Consider the following 13,009-nt stretch of genomic DNA (forward strand, 5'->3'; position numbering starts at 1 on the left):
TGATATCTGGACGGCAAGATTTGAGCTTCCATCAATTTTCTGTACCGCTTTGTCAGTATAAAGCAAGAAGTGAAACTTACTGTTAATTTTTAGCCTATTGCACTAATGGCTAGGCAAGTATCGGGGAAAAATCTCAGGTCGATAAGCTGCGTGCATATTTACGCTATCAGAGAATGTGGAAATGTGACAACAGCTAAAAAGTTGACCCTTTTCCTGCTCTGCTTTCATTTGTAAGTTTAGGATGTAAGCAAACTATGTAACTGAGAGATCAACCATGACTTGCCGTTATCCTCCCAAGATGGGGCTGTTTTTGACAATTGTGACAGTATCTCCAAAGCGACAGCTAATGTGCGCATGCGGTAAACGGACGACACAGAAAACCTGTGTAATCGTTTGAAGCCAAGTAAATGTGGTAAGCTCCTGCCAGCGCATGTAGAAGAACTTAACAAGTGTTTTTTTTTTTTTTTTTTTTTTTTTTTTTTTTTTTGGTTTCCCCCCTACATACCCAGCTGTTTCCGGACTCGCCATTAAGAAAGAATGGGTGAATTTACAACCAGCCCAAGTTATTGTTTGACTTTGATGTAAGACTACACATAAGTTGTTTTGTTCCATTGGACGCGATAATAATTTCCTTGCATGGAATCAAAATTGCAACAAAATGCCAGTCTGGATTTGTATGAGTAATAGTCATAAAAAGCTTTTTAAAGTCCTGCTGATGCTCTCACTGTTCTTTCCCCGGTCTGGCTCGGCCACGCCCTCTTGATCTTTGTGATGCTCAGAGCGGGGTCTGTAGGGTCAGAGGTTGCGATGATGTCATGGCTGTGACACTCAACCGGGGGCTGATGGCTGTGGAAACGTGCCATGTAGTTGAGTCATGGGAGTTTTTTGTGTATGGGGGGGGCAGTGTGATACGCACATGCATGAAGGGGGTATGAATCAGCAAAGGGTGATTATGTAGCAGTCTGTATCCGTATATGGGCTCCGTCTGAACTGGTGTGGTCTGACGGGAATGCCGGCACATTCCTAGCAAGTTTAGCGGAGAGAAAGGCATGTATCAAACTAAGGCGGATTAATAAGTTTGAGCTGCTTTGTGTCCCAAAGCAGGAGAATGTTGACTGCTTCTTTATCAAGGAATAAAAGATTGGATAACACTGCTGTCGCCCAAACCTAAACACTGATATTATCAATATCAGTTTGAATATTTTGTGTAGCTACCATTCTTTTCTAGCACTTGAACAGTTTAGCAGAGGTTCACGGGTTGCCGCTTGAAGACAACTGTTCATGAGATCACAGAGCTGGAGAATCTTGGAGACTGAGGTTTGGAGACAAGCTCAGGGCCTTTAAAGGGAAATTTTACAGCTTGCTTACGTCACAGAAGTCGAGTTAGCTTGTGAAGGTGGGACACACCCATCTTTTGCCTCATCGGCATTCTCGCTGCTTGTTCTGACGCGTGGTGCACTTGAATACAAAGCATCCGTCTCACATCTCTTACAAGCCGTCGTATCTGTTTGTTTTAATCAAGTCTTCACCACTTTGTGCTCTTTCTATCCCATCACACTTCTCGACTTTTGTGTCATCACCTCTTTTCTTTCGACTACGGCAGAGTGAGTTGACTCTGGGTTGCTATGGTGATCCACAAATGCAGAGTTCCCATGGTGAGGGGTTACTAAAGCGGGGACTTTTTTTTTTTTTTTTTTTTGTCTGACCTTCTCTAAATCATTGTGAGTGTATTTTTCCACTGCTATACCTGACCTCCTGTGACACATCATGGCACGGCACATTTGGAGTGGCATTTTAATATAGACAAAGATTTTATCATTTGGACTCGACAGTCCAGAACGTCCACAGAGTTTATCAGAGCTTAAACACACATGCTTATGTAGACTAGCAGTCTGATTGCCATCAGTTAGGAACACGCACACGGCGCTCCGCCTTTTCCTCAAGCTTGAGAACACTCTCCCGATGGCCCTCATCTTGTGCAACATGTACGTACATGCTTGTGAATGTTACAAGCTGAATGTGTTTACATGTGGTCGTTTGCCCAAGCTAGCTCATTTTCTCCTTTCTTGACTCGTGTCTGAACACGTACTGTGGACGTGCGTCAAATGTTAGGGGCAATGGGATTCAAGTTTTATGTGCCGTGATGCCATCGTCAGAAGCTTTGGAAGTGCGTTAGGGGAAATGTACAACGAATGCGTTTCCAAATGCAAATATTGTAATGCTAGTCATTGTAGATAAGCAATCTTTCATGCATTTTAGAACATGCTACTTGTTTGTGATTATTCTCCGACCATTCATTTATTTTTTTTCTAATCTAACTGTGTATTGGGAATGGATACTTAAATGCTTGATCCCATGGGTTTTAAGCTCCGCATCACAATGATTTGTTTATAAAAGGTATGACTGTTACTAGGAGAGGAATCAGCCATTTAATTGCGGAGATGCTGATTAGTATTCAGTTTTTAGTAGTTTGTATGTGATGTGAGCTATGGGAACTTTGTGCAACACTATAAACACTTTTCATGCAGAACTCCTCCAGGGGTTATTCCACTCACCAAAACCACTGTGAGTTCAGAGCAGTCAGAGTTGGTACCATTCCTTGAAAATATTTAGAATATCACATTAGCAACGTGATGAGTGGCACGCCATCTTTGGGGAATTTTCTGTGGTGGGGCGGTTGCAGGAGAGCATCAAACGCATCGATAACCCCCATAAATAAACTCGGGGAAACCCCCAGTAATCGAAACCATTATCGAATTTATTCCATTTCAATTTATAAATTCTTAGTCTGCTGGAGTTTCTTTTCATTCAAACTACTAATTACAGGGTTAAATGAATATTTTTGATCGTTACTAGTTAAACACCCATTTTGATTTAAACATGACTCCTTTCCCCACCCCCCCTAGACTCCAAAGCCATCGTTGATGGGAATCTGAAGCTGATCCTGGGTCTGATCTGGACCTTGATCCTGCACTACTCGATCTCCATGCCAATGTGGGATGAAGAGGAGGAGGCAGATGATGGCAGACAAAAGACCCCCAAGCAGAGGTTGTTGGGATGGATTCAGAACAAACTACCCGAGCTTCCCATCACCAACTTCAACCGTGACTGGCAGACTGGCCGGGCTCTGGGGGCCTTGGTCGACAGCTGTGCTCCAGGTGACTGCTGAAGGCCTGTATATTTTACTTTTAAAAGCGTTTGACACTTCAGGCTTGTTGAAGCAAAGAAGTTCAGAAGAAGATTCCAGGTCAGGTCAAGGAAAGTGAATTAAAGTCTTTAATGAGCTAAAGCGAAGTGGTGGGGGAGGATATTTTGTCATATCAGTAGAGTGAGTGGGAGGTGAATAAGGGGAGGATAATTTGATCTAGAGAGATAAAACACATTTTGGATTTTTGGAATTTTTAGCAACCACCACACCCTGGAGTGGCAGAAGAGCTTTTTGTTTCCCTGCAGAAAGACACCCAAACAACTACACTGCTAGTTAGGCAAATATTTGACACTCTGGGGGAAAAAAATGACTTTTGTTTGCCTCAACTGAATCTATTAATATTTAGCTAATTCCTTAAAACATAAAAACATTTATTCTGTTGCACAAAGTCCTGACCAGAATAATTTTGATCGTCATATTTATCCTCCTTGATTAAAATATTGTACGTTACTTTCCACGTTTTTTTTTTTTTTTTTTTCTTCTTTTTTTTTTTTTTTTCCTCATCTGTACATCAGATGCAGATTTTAAAGACTAAATTCCCTTTGCTGCTCCCCTCAGGTCTGTGTCCTGACTGGGACCAGTGGGATCAGACTAAACCAGTGGACAATGCCCGTGAGGCCATGCAGCAAGCTGATGACTGGCTGGGTATACCGCAGGTAAAGTGACAAATTTCCTCTAGACAATGTGTTTAAACTTGCAAACTAAAATACGGCGTAATTCTTCCCAAGACTTAAGCAGTGTTTCCTTCCACCTGTGGAATGTGAACAATAAAACGCACTCCTTTTCATTGATTTTGGCACTCGAGTTAGACTTGTATGGCCACGTTTGTTGGTGAAGAAATTTCTGTTTTTGAAACTTAACAAATCGTTTTGGGTTGACTCTAAAAGCTTTGGTTAATTCATAGCCACACTTGTTCTGTGAGTTGTGAATGGTGGCATAGTAAGTTTGCCTTCATTGACTTCAAATCATAAGTTACTGACAAATATTTGACATTTGTGACTAATTGTATGTATTGGTTGTGTGGCTTCAACACAGTCAGTCTGCATTTTGTCCTCATTCTCCCTTTCGGGTTTATCTAAGCAGAAATTAGTGCAGTTTCAAAACGCATAATTGAGCGTCTCGGGTGCTGCAGTTGCATGTGTTGCATTGTGCTGACTGGCACGGAGTTGGCAGCTGGCACAGCATCGCGTGCTCACACTTGGATATGTGGTCAATGCTGTTTCCGCCCACCGCTATGCTTCGGCTAAGAAGAGTCTTTTGTGTCAGTCTTTTTGGGGCTGTTTCAAAAAACGACAAAGGGCATGTGTGTTTCAGTGGGTGCATTCTTTTTTTTGTTTTAAATGTTAGTAGGTTGCAGGTACTTTATACCAAAGTACAGATTTCAGTAAAGCTTTCCATGTGGGCTGTGCAATCATCGCCTCCCTGTTTTAATTCATGGTGAAATGTTCTCTTTTTTTTTTGTTAATCCCCAAGGTCATAACTCCTGAGGAAATCGTTGACCCCAATGTGGATGAGCATTCCGTCATGACTTACCTGTCCCAGTTCCCGAAGGCTAAACTCAAGCCTGGCGCGCCACTACGACCCAAACTCAACCCCAAGAAAGCCCGTGCTTATGGACCAGGTAGACACACTTACACACACACACACACACACAGTACAGAAGCCCTACTAAACACGCCCGCACACGCATTCCCAAAACACACCTCAAGCTAACAAAGACTGCCTCTTCTCTTTGCAGGCATTGAGCCAATTGGCAATGTTGTGATGAAGAAAGCGGTCTTCACTGTGGAGACCATCAGTGCAGGAATGGGAGAAGTACTTGTTTTTGTCGAGGACCCCGCAGGACACAGAGAGGAGGTTAATAGAGGCTTGGTGTAAATAATCACATGGCATCACCTTGTTTTGTTATGCATTTTAAAATTCTATTTACTTCTACATCCAGGCTAAAGTGACAGCCAACAATGATAAGAATCGCACCTACTCTGTCTTCTATATCCCAAAAGTCACAGGCATGCACAAGGTAAGCTATGGATTGTCATTGGAAGACAGTCAAGTATGGGACGTGCCAATAATTTAATTATTCACTTTGCTTAAAAAGTTGCTTCTCTTTCACCCTCCCAAACATGCTCAAATGAGGGTACTGTTACTATCCAATACTTTTAGAATCGATTTAGTCTATCAAATATTCCATCGATTAAGCAAATCCATTGATAAAATTAGATTTGCTTGAAAATGTATTACAAAATGAAATTTTGGGGGGTGTATTGTTACTGTTAAAAAAAAAAAAAAAAAAAAAAGATCACAGTAGGTAATATTGATGTTTGCAAATATCATATTTTTATGAAACCCAAAATATAATCAGTTTGCAATTATGAAGGACTACAAAAATCAATGACTAATTACTGCTGGCAATCAGAGGATCCGGACAATTTTAAGTCAAACAATGGTTCTAAATAATTTGAAACACAATCTAAACAAATAAATTTTATCGTTGATTAGCTGTCAATCAGTCCCAAACCAAGAACTTTAATTTTACCCTGAGTTCATTATTTCATCGGCATATTTTCTTTATAACTTGCTCATTTTTCTCTGACAATTTGTAGGTGACAGTGTTATTTGCAGGCCAACACATCTCCAAGAGTCCCTTTGAGGTTGAGATTGGCATGGCTCAGGGAGACTCCAGCAAAGCCACTGCCCAGGGACCTGGCTTGGAGCCCATGGGCAACATTGCAAACAAGAGCACCTACTTTGACATCTACACAGCGGGTAATTGCACAACATGGCCCAAGTATCTCTTTTCCACCTTGGTTTGCCTTCCTCATGTCCCTCCCTTTGCACAGGTGCTGGTGTTGGAGAGGTGGAGGTTGTGATCATGGACCCTGCAGGGAAAAAGAACACTGTAACTTGCAATATAGAGGACAAGGGCAACAGTAGTTCCCGCTGCACCTACAAACCAACCCAGGAGGGCCAACACACCATCTATGTCACCTTTGCCGGTGGTCAGATCAGCAAGAGCCCCTTCACGGTGAACATTGGTGAAGGTAAGATCACGAAAGAGAATCGTTTGCATTAACAGTCCCACAAGCTGTCAGTTACTGAAACATCTTTAAGAGTTTTCTGTGTTTTTAATGCTTTGCTGTCTCCTCCTGCCTCTGTGCTGGATCGTTCGTCCCTGGCCTCTTCTGATAGAGGCCCGGTGGCATGTGATAGAGGCCGGGTGGCATCTGTCTACTCTCAGGAGCTGCCTCTTCCTTCTGCTGTTATTTCCTGTTTCCTGGAATCTCTATTGGGTACCCAAATGTGTCGGTGTCTTTGCTTTTGTGTTGTATCGCTGTCTCTCTCTCAGTGGCATACTTTAAACCCATCTTAGTAAGGACTTTTTTTTTTGTGAGGGAAATTCATTCTCAAAAGATGCCTTCAAACAATAGTTTGTTTTTGCTTTTGGTGAAAGTGATATCGAGTGTTCAATCACTTAATTATGCCATAAATGGGTTATACCACCAAATGTCCTCACTAAGATGGTGATGTGCAGTTTTCAATAATAAAATGCATGCTTGCTTGCATGCGTGAATGTTTGAGCTGTCTGCCCATGGAGTTGACAAAATTGCATGTCTGGTCATGCTTCCATCTGTGGACTTGACATCTGCCTATAAGGTCCTTCAGTTTGTAACAGAGTAGAGAAGAATCCCACACCTCCATGAGGAAAGACTCTTCTCCCTTGCATGCTGCTTCGCAACAGACATTTTGTCTTGTCGACAGTAGCCCTTGCTTTATTAAACCGTTTGAATCCTATTTGTTCCAGCTCAGTAACAGTCTGTCAGCACATTACATAACGACATTAGTCACTGTTGTGTGCGCTCCAGCCCCAAATCCCTTTCAATCGCTTATTTCGACTCGCACTGCATATTTCACAGATTGCTGGGTTAAAAAAAGTTTTCCGTCGATCATGAATAATACTCTGAAATAGCATTATCATTTAAATACTGGTTAGAAATTGTTCCGATTGGTAAGGGGAAGCGAGCGTGTTTATTTCGTGCGGGAAGAAAAGGAAAAGGTGTAATTGACTGGTGTTTTTTTTAATTTTTTTTTTATAACAGTTTTATCTTTTCCACTGTCATATAAGCCAGTTTCTTATCTTGTGGTGTTTTCCCTTGGCCCTGGAAAGCCATCCCAGATGAAAGGCATTATATTGCATATTAACAGGCCAGTTGATGGATGCTGTTTCCTGTGTGCTGGTAAAAGCCCACTTCCTCTGATGAGGACGGCAGAGACAAAGTACTGTTCAGAAGTACCTAATGCTGTCCAGTAGCATGTATATTGATAGAAATACACTTTAGACTGATTTTTTTTTTTTTTTTTAATATTGCATCCTATCCCTGCACTCCCGACCCACTGAACTCCAGAGCATTAAATGATGGAGCCTGAACACTTTTGCAAGGCACCATTGTCAACCAAAATGATTTTGCACTTTTCGAATGTAAAGCAAGAGCCTAATTATATTCTCCAAGGTATCCAGAGCACGACAACAGAGCAAGCTAAGATAAAATCTCAGTCTACCACCAACAAGTATTTACTCCTTCAAATGCCCACTCATTGTCTACGTTAGATCAACAAATTCCAAAGGATATGTGACACAAGATGGCCAGATTGGTAGGTACACGGTTCTTAATGGTTGTAGGGTACCCAGCAAAGCCTAATTTACACAAGTCTGTCTAGTACAAGATTGCCATTTGCTGGTTCTCAAAGTTGTAGCCACGCAGGAACCCGACTGCAGTAGACTGCCGAGGTCAAATGTCATGAGTACAATACATGTGCCTTCTTGACCTAGTTTGTCATCACAGATGGTTCAAACACAGAGAGCCATCTCTTAGTGCGTGTGTTTTTCTTTCAACAGCATGCAACCCCAGCCTCTGCAAAGCCAAGGGTCGTGGTCTGCAGCCTAAGGGCTTAAGAGTAAAGGAGACGGCAGATTTTAAAGTTTACACCAGAGGAGCTGGCACTGGAGAGCTTAAAGTCACCATCAAGGGTCCCAGTGAGTTTTTCTATCAGTTTTTAATACTGCTGGGTTTCCACCATGATATCTTTTGTGTATTATTCTGTTGGTAGTTTATAATAAAAAAAAAAAAAAAGCTGGAAGATGTTTTCTTGTTTACAGAGGGACTTGAGGAACCGTGCAAGAGGAATGATTTGGGAGATGGTGTGTATGGGTTTGAATATTACCCCACTGCAACCGGCACTTACACCATCACCATCACTTGGGGAGGACAGCATATCCCTCGCAGGTACATGCTTGGACACACCAAAATGACTAACAACAAATGGAACATTTTCACCATGTGCCCAATTTTTTTCTTTTTAAACACATAACTGTGCATATTGTCTCTTTTTTTCAGTCCCATCGAGGTCAAGATTGGTTCTGAGGCCGGCCAGCAGAAGGTGAGGGCCTGGGGTCCTGGCCTAGAGGGCGGCGTGATTGGCAAATCTGCCGACTTTGTCGTGGAGGCTGTCGGAGACAATGTTGGCACTTTGGGTATGTTTTTTGTGAGTCTTGAAATGTTCATTACCGCTTACATTCGGGTTGCTTTGCTTAAACTTTGAATGTTCTCTTCAGGTTTCTCTGTGGAGGGTCCATCTCAGGCCAAGATTGAATGTGACGACAAGGGCGATGGTTCGTGTGACGTGCGCTACTGGCCTACAGAGCCTGGCGAGTATGCAGTACATGTGCTCTGCAACAGTGAGGACATTCAGCATTCTCCCTTCATGGCTGAGATTGTCAACCCACCTGGCAAAGACTTCTATCCTGACAAGGTGAGCAATAACTTGGGGGACACAACACATGTAATGGTGGCCTACACCCCCCCCCCCTCCTCCTCTACAAATGAAAGTGTTTTTTTTATTTTTCTTCAGGTTAAAGCACATGGCCCTGGTCTTCAGAGCAGTGGGTTGGCTGTTGGCAAGCCCACAGAGTTTACGGTAGATGCCAAGCAAGGTGGAAAAGCTCCGCTGAAGATTGTTGCTCAGGTAACGTTGTCGTATAGGAATGTAAATTTCAGTTGAGTTAAGCCCAGTGTGAAAATTCTGGGGTCTATTCTTAAAGTTACTACTAGGCTTCCATTCCCTGCTCTTGTTCCTTTATGGGCAATAGCGCACTAGGCTCTAAGCTAGGTGGCGATGATCTCATTTTAAATGTATATTTTGCTGACGCATAGCCTATTACACAAGAGTTTGCCTCGACTCTGCAGGATGGGGAAGGAACCCCCGTGGAAGTCCAGGTTAAAGACAATGGCAACGGCACATACGCTTGTTCTTACACACCCCGCAAACCTTTAAAACACACAGTCATGGTCTCCTGGGGAGGAGTCAACATTCCCGACAGCCCTTTTAGGGTATGTATGCTCTGACGCTTGCGCAATGTTTTTGTTTCCCCCCCGCCCAAAATGACATTTTGACATTGAATGGTCTCTTTTGCGTTGGACTTCAGATGAACGTTGGGGCAGGCTGCCACCCAAACAAGGTGAAGGTATCTGGACCCGGAGTGGCCAAGACTGGTCTGAAAGCCTTTGAGCCAACATATTTTACAGTTGACTGCGCTGAGGCTGGTCAAGGTAACAATGGGATAGTCTACGAGCTCTTCAATGTTATCCCGGTGTATTATTAGTTCTGCAAACAGATGCGCTATTTGCAGCTACTATCATGATTTGACTTTTTCTGTTGTCCAAAGGTGACATCAGCATCGGAATCAAGTGCGCCCCTGGCATTGTGGGCAACGCAGAAGCCGACATCGACTTTGATATCATTAGGAACGATAACGATACGTTCACGGTCAAATACACGCCACCTGGGGCGGGCAGCTACACCATCATGGTTCTGTTTGCTGACCAAGTGAGTTGTATTCCCGCGTGAGGTTTTCATTCTGTCATGGAAATTGCATTGGTACTTTTTGTATGTGAGAAGTTGTCAAGACGATATTCCTGTTCATATTTGTACTATTCAGGCTATTCCGATGACACCCATCAGAATCAAGGTGGATCCTGCTCATGATGCCAGTAAAGTGAAGGCAGAAGGCCCAGGACTCAGCCGCAGTGGTAAGGCTACTATTGTATTCAAATTTTCTCTTGCGTTTTTTTTGTCATTTTCAAACTATATTGATGTTCACCCTTTCTGCATTAGTTGTAATGTACAGTGCTTTGCAAATTTATCAAACCACCATTTTTCAGTAACTATCCAGCATCATTCAGTGTTTTGGGGTTTCACTTTCAAGGATCACTTGAGGTTTTACCAATAGTAGTGGAAAAATAACTAACACTAAACTCCAAATTTGACCTTAGGTCTGAAATTGTTCAAGCATATTTCTCAACAACTAAAACTATTTTTATGTTCATGGCTAATAACTATTCTGGGATTTTTAGAATACAGTATGTTTTTAAAAACCTTCTACTGACTAGTGGTATGGTTGAGCAATTACGTAAGTTTTATGACGTCTTCAGTTGTCCACATTCAATGTTCTCTTGCCCTTTCTAGGTGTTGAATTGAACAAGCCCACTCATTTCACTGTGACCACAAAAGGAGCCGGAAAAGCCAACCTGGACTGCAACTTTGTCGGCCCCATCAAAGCAGAGGCAGTAAAGGACTTTGAGATCATTAACAACCACGACAATACCCACACTGTAAAATACACTCCTGTGCAGCAGGTAAGACCCTCAAATGTTAACCGCATCTCCCAGCGGTTTAAAGCTCTTTGCGAGTGTCACTGAAAGAATAAAGAATAACAGGACACATGATTTATTGATCCCCGACTTGTTCGACTTGCAACACTGGTTGAATTTTGGAGGGTGGGCTGTGTCTTGCATATGAGCCACAGCTTAGCTTTGTTTTGTGCTAAGACAAGAACACTTTACTACCCTGATTATAGACAGGGTGGCGTCTGAAAAAATGAATGTGAACAATCTAGCATGAATTGCATTTTCACTTGTGGAAGCAGCACTTCATCTGTGCATGTCCTGCATGCAGCAGACTCATTTCTAAATGCAATACTTATCTTAGCCAAAGCTTATCAGTTTGTATGTTGATCATGTGTGTTTTCTTAGTCCATAAGTGTACGTTTTTTTCAGCTTACTTGTCCCAATTACTCACAGCGCTTTTTCATCCAAGCCTAACATCTTCACCCTAGTTTGCGACACCAACTGCCCTCATGTCTTCCCCTCACTACGTCAATTAACCTTCTTCCTGGCAGTTCCATCCTAATCATGCTTCTACTAATAACTCGCTCTCCTCAACATGTCCAACGCATGGAGGTCTGGTCTCAAGCATGTAACCTTGGCTGTGTGTCTGCTGATGAGCTTATTTCCAAACCTGTCCTCCCTGGTCACTTCTAAAAAACATCTAATCTTCATCTCTGCCACACCTGCACTTTCCTCTACCCATTCCAACCTGCTTGGATCGGTTTCTTTACCTCCTCTCCACACTCGCCACTGGTGTGGACTGTGACCCTCATTAAAAGTCCTCCCCTCTCGCTTTCTCACCAACACGATGGAGTTATTTTGCAAAACCTTGTGATTGGTATTGACGCGGACCACCTTGAATCTCAATTCCTTCCTGACATCAGGGTCCTCTGGGGCTTGCTGTGACCTATGGTGGAGATCATATACCCAAGAGCCCCTTTAATGTTGCGGTGGCGCCCTCACTGGATCTCAGCAAGATCAACGTTACGGGACTGGGGGACAGTACGTGCTTATCAGTCCTGTTCTGAATCATAGTAACAAATCAATGTTTTCTACCTGTCATTCCAAACTGGTTTTCAAGCACCACTAAAACTATATGCATGCTGCATCCTGATCAACTTGCCTAGCCCCCCCCAACTTAAATGTCTTTTCAACGCGGCGTTACTGTGCTTGTTTATTGTAGAGATGTCTGTAGGCAAGGACCAGGAGGTGACTGTGAAATCAAAGGGTGCTGGAGGTCAGGGCAAAGTGGCGGCCAAAGTGACGGCACCATCCGGCAAGCCTGTTGCTAGCAAGGTGGGGTCCATTGTTGCATCTAGATTGATTGATTGATTTTAAACACACCTTGCTGCATACAGATGCATGTATTGATTTCTCAAATGATCTCAGGTGGAGCCTGGGTTGAGTCCAGAAACCAGTCAGGTCAAGTTCATTCCAAGGGAAGCAGGGCCATACCAGGTTGAACTGACTTACGATGGAGTGCAGATCCCTGGATCACCTTTCACACCCATAGCTTATCCTGCCACAGACCCCTCTAAGGTAATTCTGACTGACTATATGTGCACAGTTTCATGGACCAGAATCATAGAAATATTTTCATCTCCTCTCAGGTGCGCTGTTCTGGCCCAGGCTTGGAGCGTGCCAAGGTTGGGGAAACGGGGGAGTTCATTGTGGACTGTACCAACGCCGGCCCAGCTGAACTGACCATAGAGATCATTTCCGACAGTGGTACAGAGGCCGAAGTTCATATCCAGGATAACGGGGACGGCACGTACACAATCACCTACATTCCACTCTATCCTGGCTCGTACACTCTGACCATCCGCTACGGTGGCCAGGATGTGCCGAACTTCCCAGCTCGGCTCACGGTGGAGCCGGCCGTTGATGCCAGCGGAGTCCGTGTGTTTGGACCAGGAGTGGAAGGCAAAGGTGAGACAAGTTGGAGGTTACAAGGGTGTACCTGTAGAGTTGTAGATTTTCTATCTTGTTTTCTATTTTTTTTTTTTTTTTTTTTTTTGGTTCATATACTGTTTATCATTCATTGGCGCTGCTCGAAAAAAGTCTTGGCATTTAGTTTGTC

The 13,009-nt window shown here is 43.2% G+C and overlaps 1 protein-coding gene across 2 annotated transcripts in view; it reads left to right on the top strand.

Annotated features, from left to right (window-relative positions):
* The window catches only part of flna (filamin A, alpha (actin binding protein 280)), a 32,599-nt gene that overhangs the window by 9,373 nt on the left and 10,217 nt on the right, over positions 1-13,009 (top strand). For both annotated transcript variants that reach the window (XM_037274638.1, XM_037274647.1), the window contains exons 3-23: positions 2,907-3,158; positions 3,767-3,864; positions 4,682-4,829; positions 4,947-5,065; positions 5,151-5,228; positions 5,812-5,974; positions 6,049-6,249; positions 8,103-8,240; positions 8,364-8,490; positions 8,602-8,738; positions 8,820-9,016; positions 9,116-9,229; positions 9,451-9,594; positions 9,690-9,813; positions 9,930-10,090; positions 10,203-10,293; positions 10,730-10,899; positions 11,814-11,931; positions 12,113-12,225; positions 12,319-12,468; positions 12,540-12,858. In XM_037274638.1, the coding sequence (XP_037130533.1) occupies positions 2,907-3,158; positions 3,767-3,864; positions 4,682-4,829; positions 4,947-5,065; positions 5,151-5,228; positions 5,812-5,974; positions 6,049-6,249; positions 8,103-8,240; positions 8,364-8,490; positions 8,602-8,738; positions 8,820-9,016; positions 9,116-9,229; positions 9,451-9,594; positions 9,690-9,813; positions 9,930-10,090; positions 10,203-10,293; positions 10,730-10,899; positions 11,814-11,931; positions 12,113-12,225; positions 12,319-12,468; positions 12,540-12,858 (3,162 nt within the window). The remainder of the gene's footprint in view (positions 1-2,906; positions 3,159-3,766; positions 3,865-4,681; positions 4,830-4,946; positions 5,066-5,150; positions 5,229-5,811; positions 5,975-6,048; positions 6,250-8,102; positions 8,241-8,363; positions 8,491-8,601; positions 8,739-8,819; positions 9,017-9,115; positions 9,230-9,450; positions 9,595-9,689; positions 9,814-9,929; positions 10,091-10,202; positions 10,294-10,729; positions 10,900-11,813; positions 11,932-12,112; positions 12,226-12,318; positions 12,469-12,539; positions 12,859-13,009) is intronic.

The sequence above is a fragment of the Syngnathus acus genome, chromosome 2 (genome assembly GCF_901709675.1).
Source record: "Syngnathus acus chromosome 2, fSynAcu1.2, whole genome shotgun sequence".
NCBI classification, from domain to species: Eukaryota; Metazoa; Chordata; class Actinopteri; order Syngnathiformes; family Syngnathidae; genus Syngnathus; species Syngnathus acus.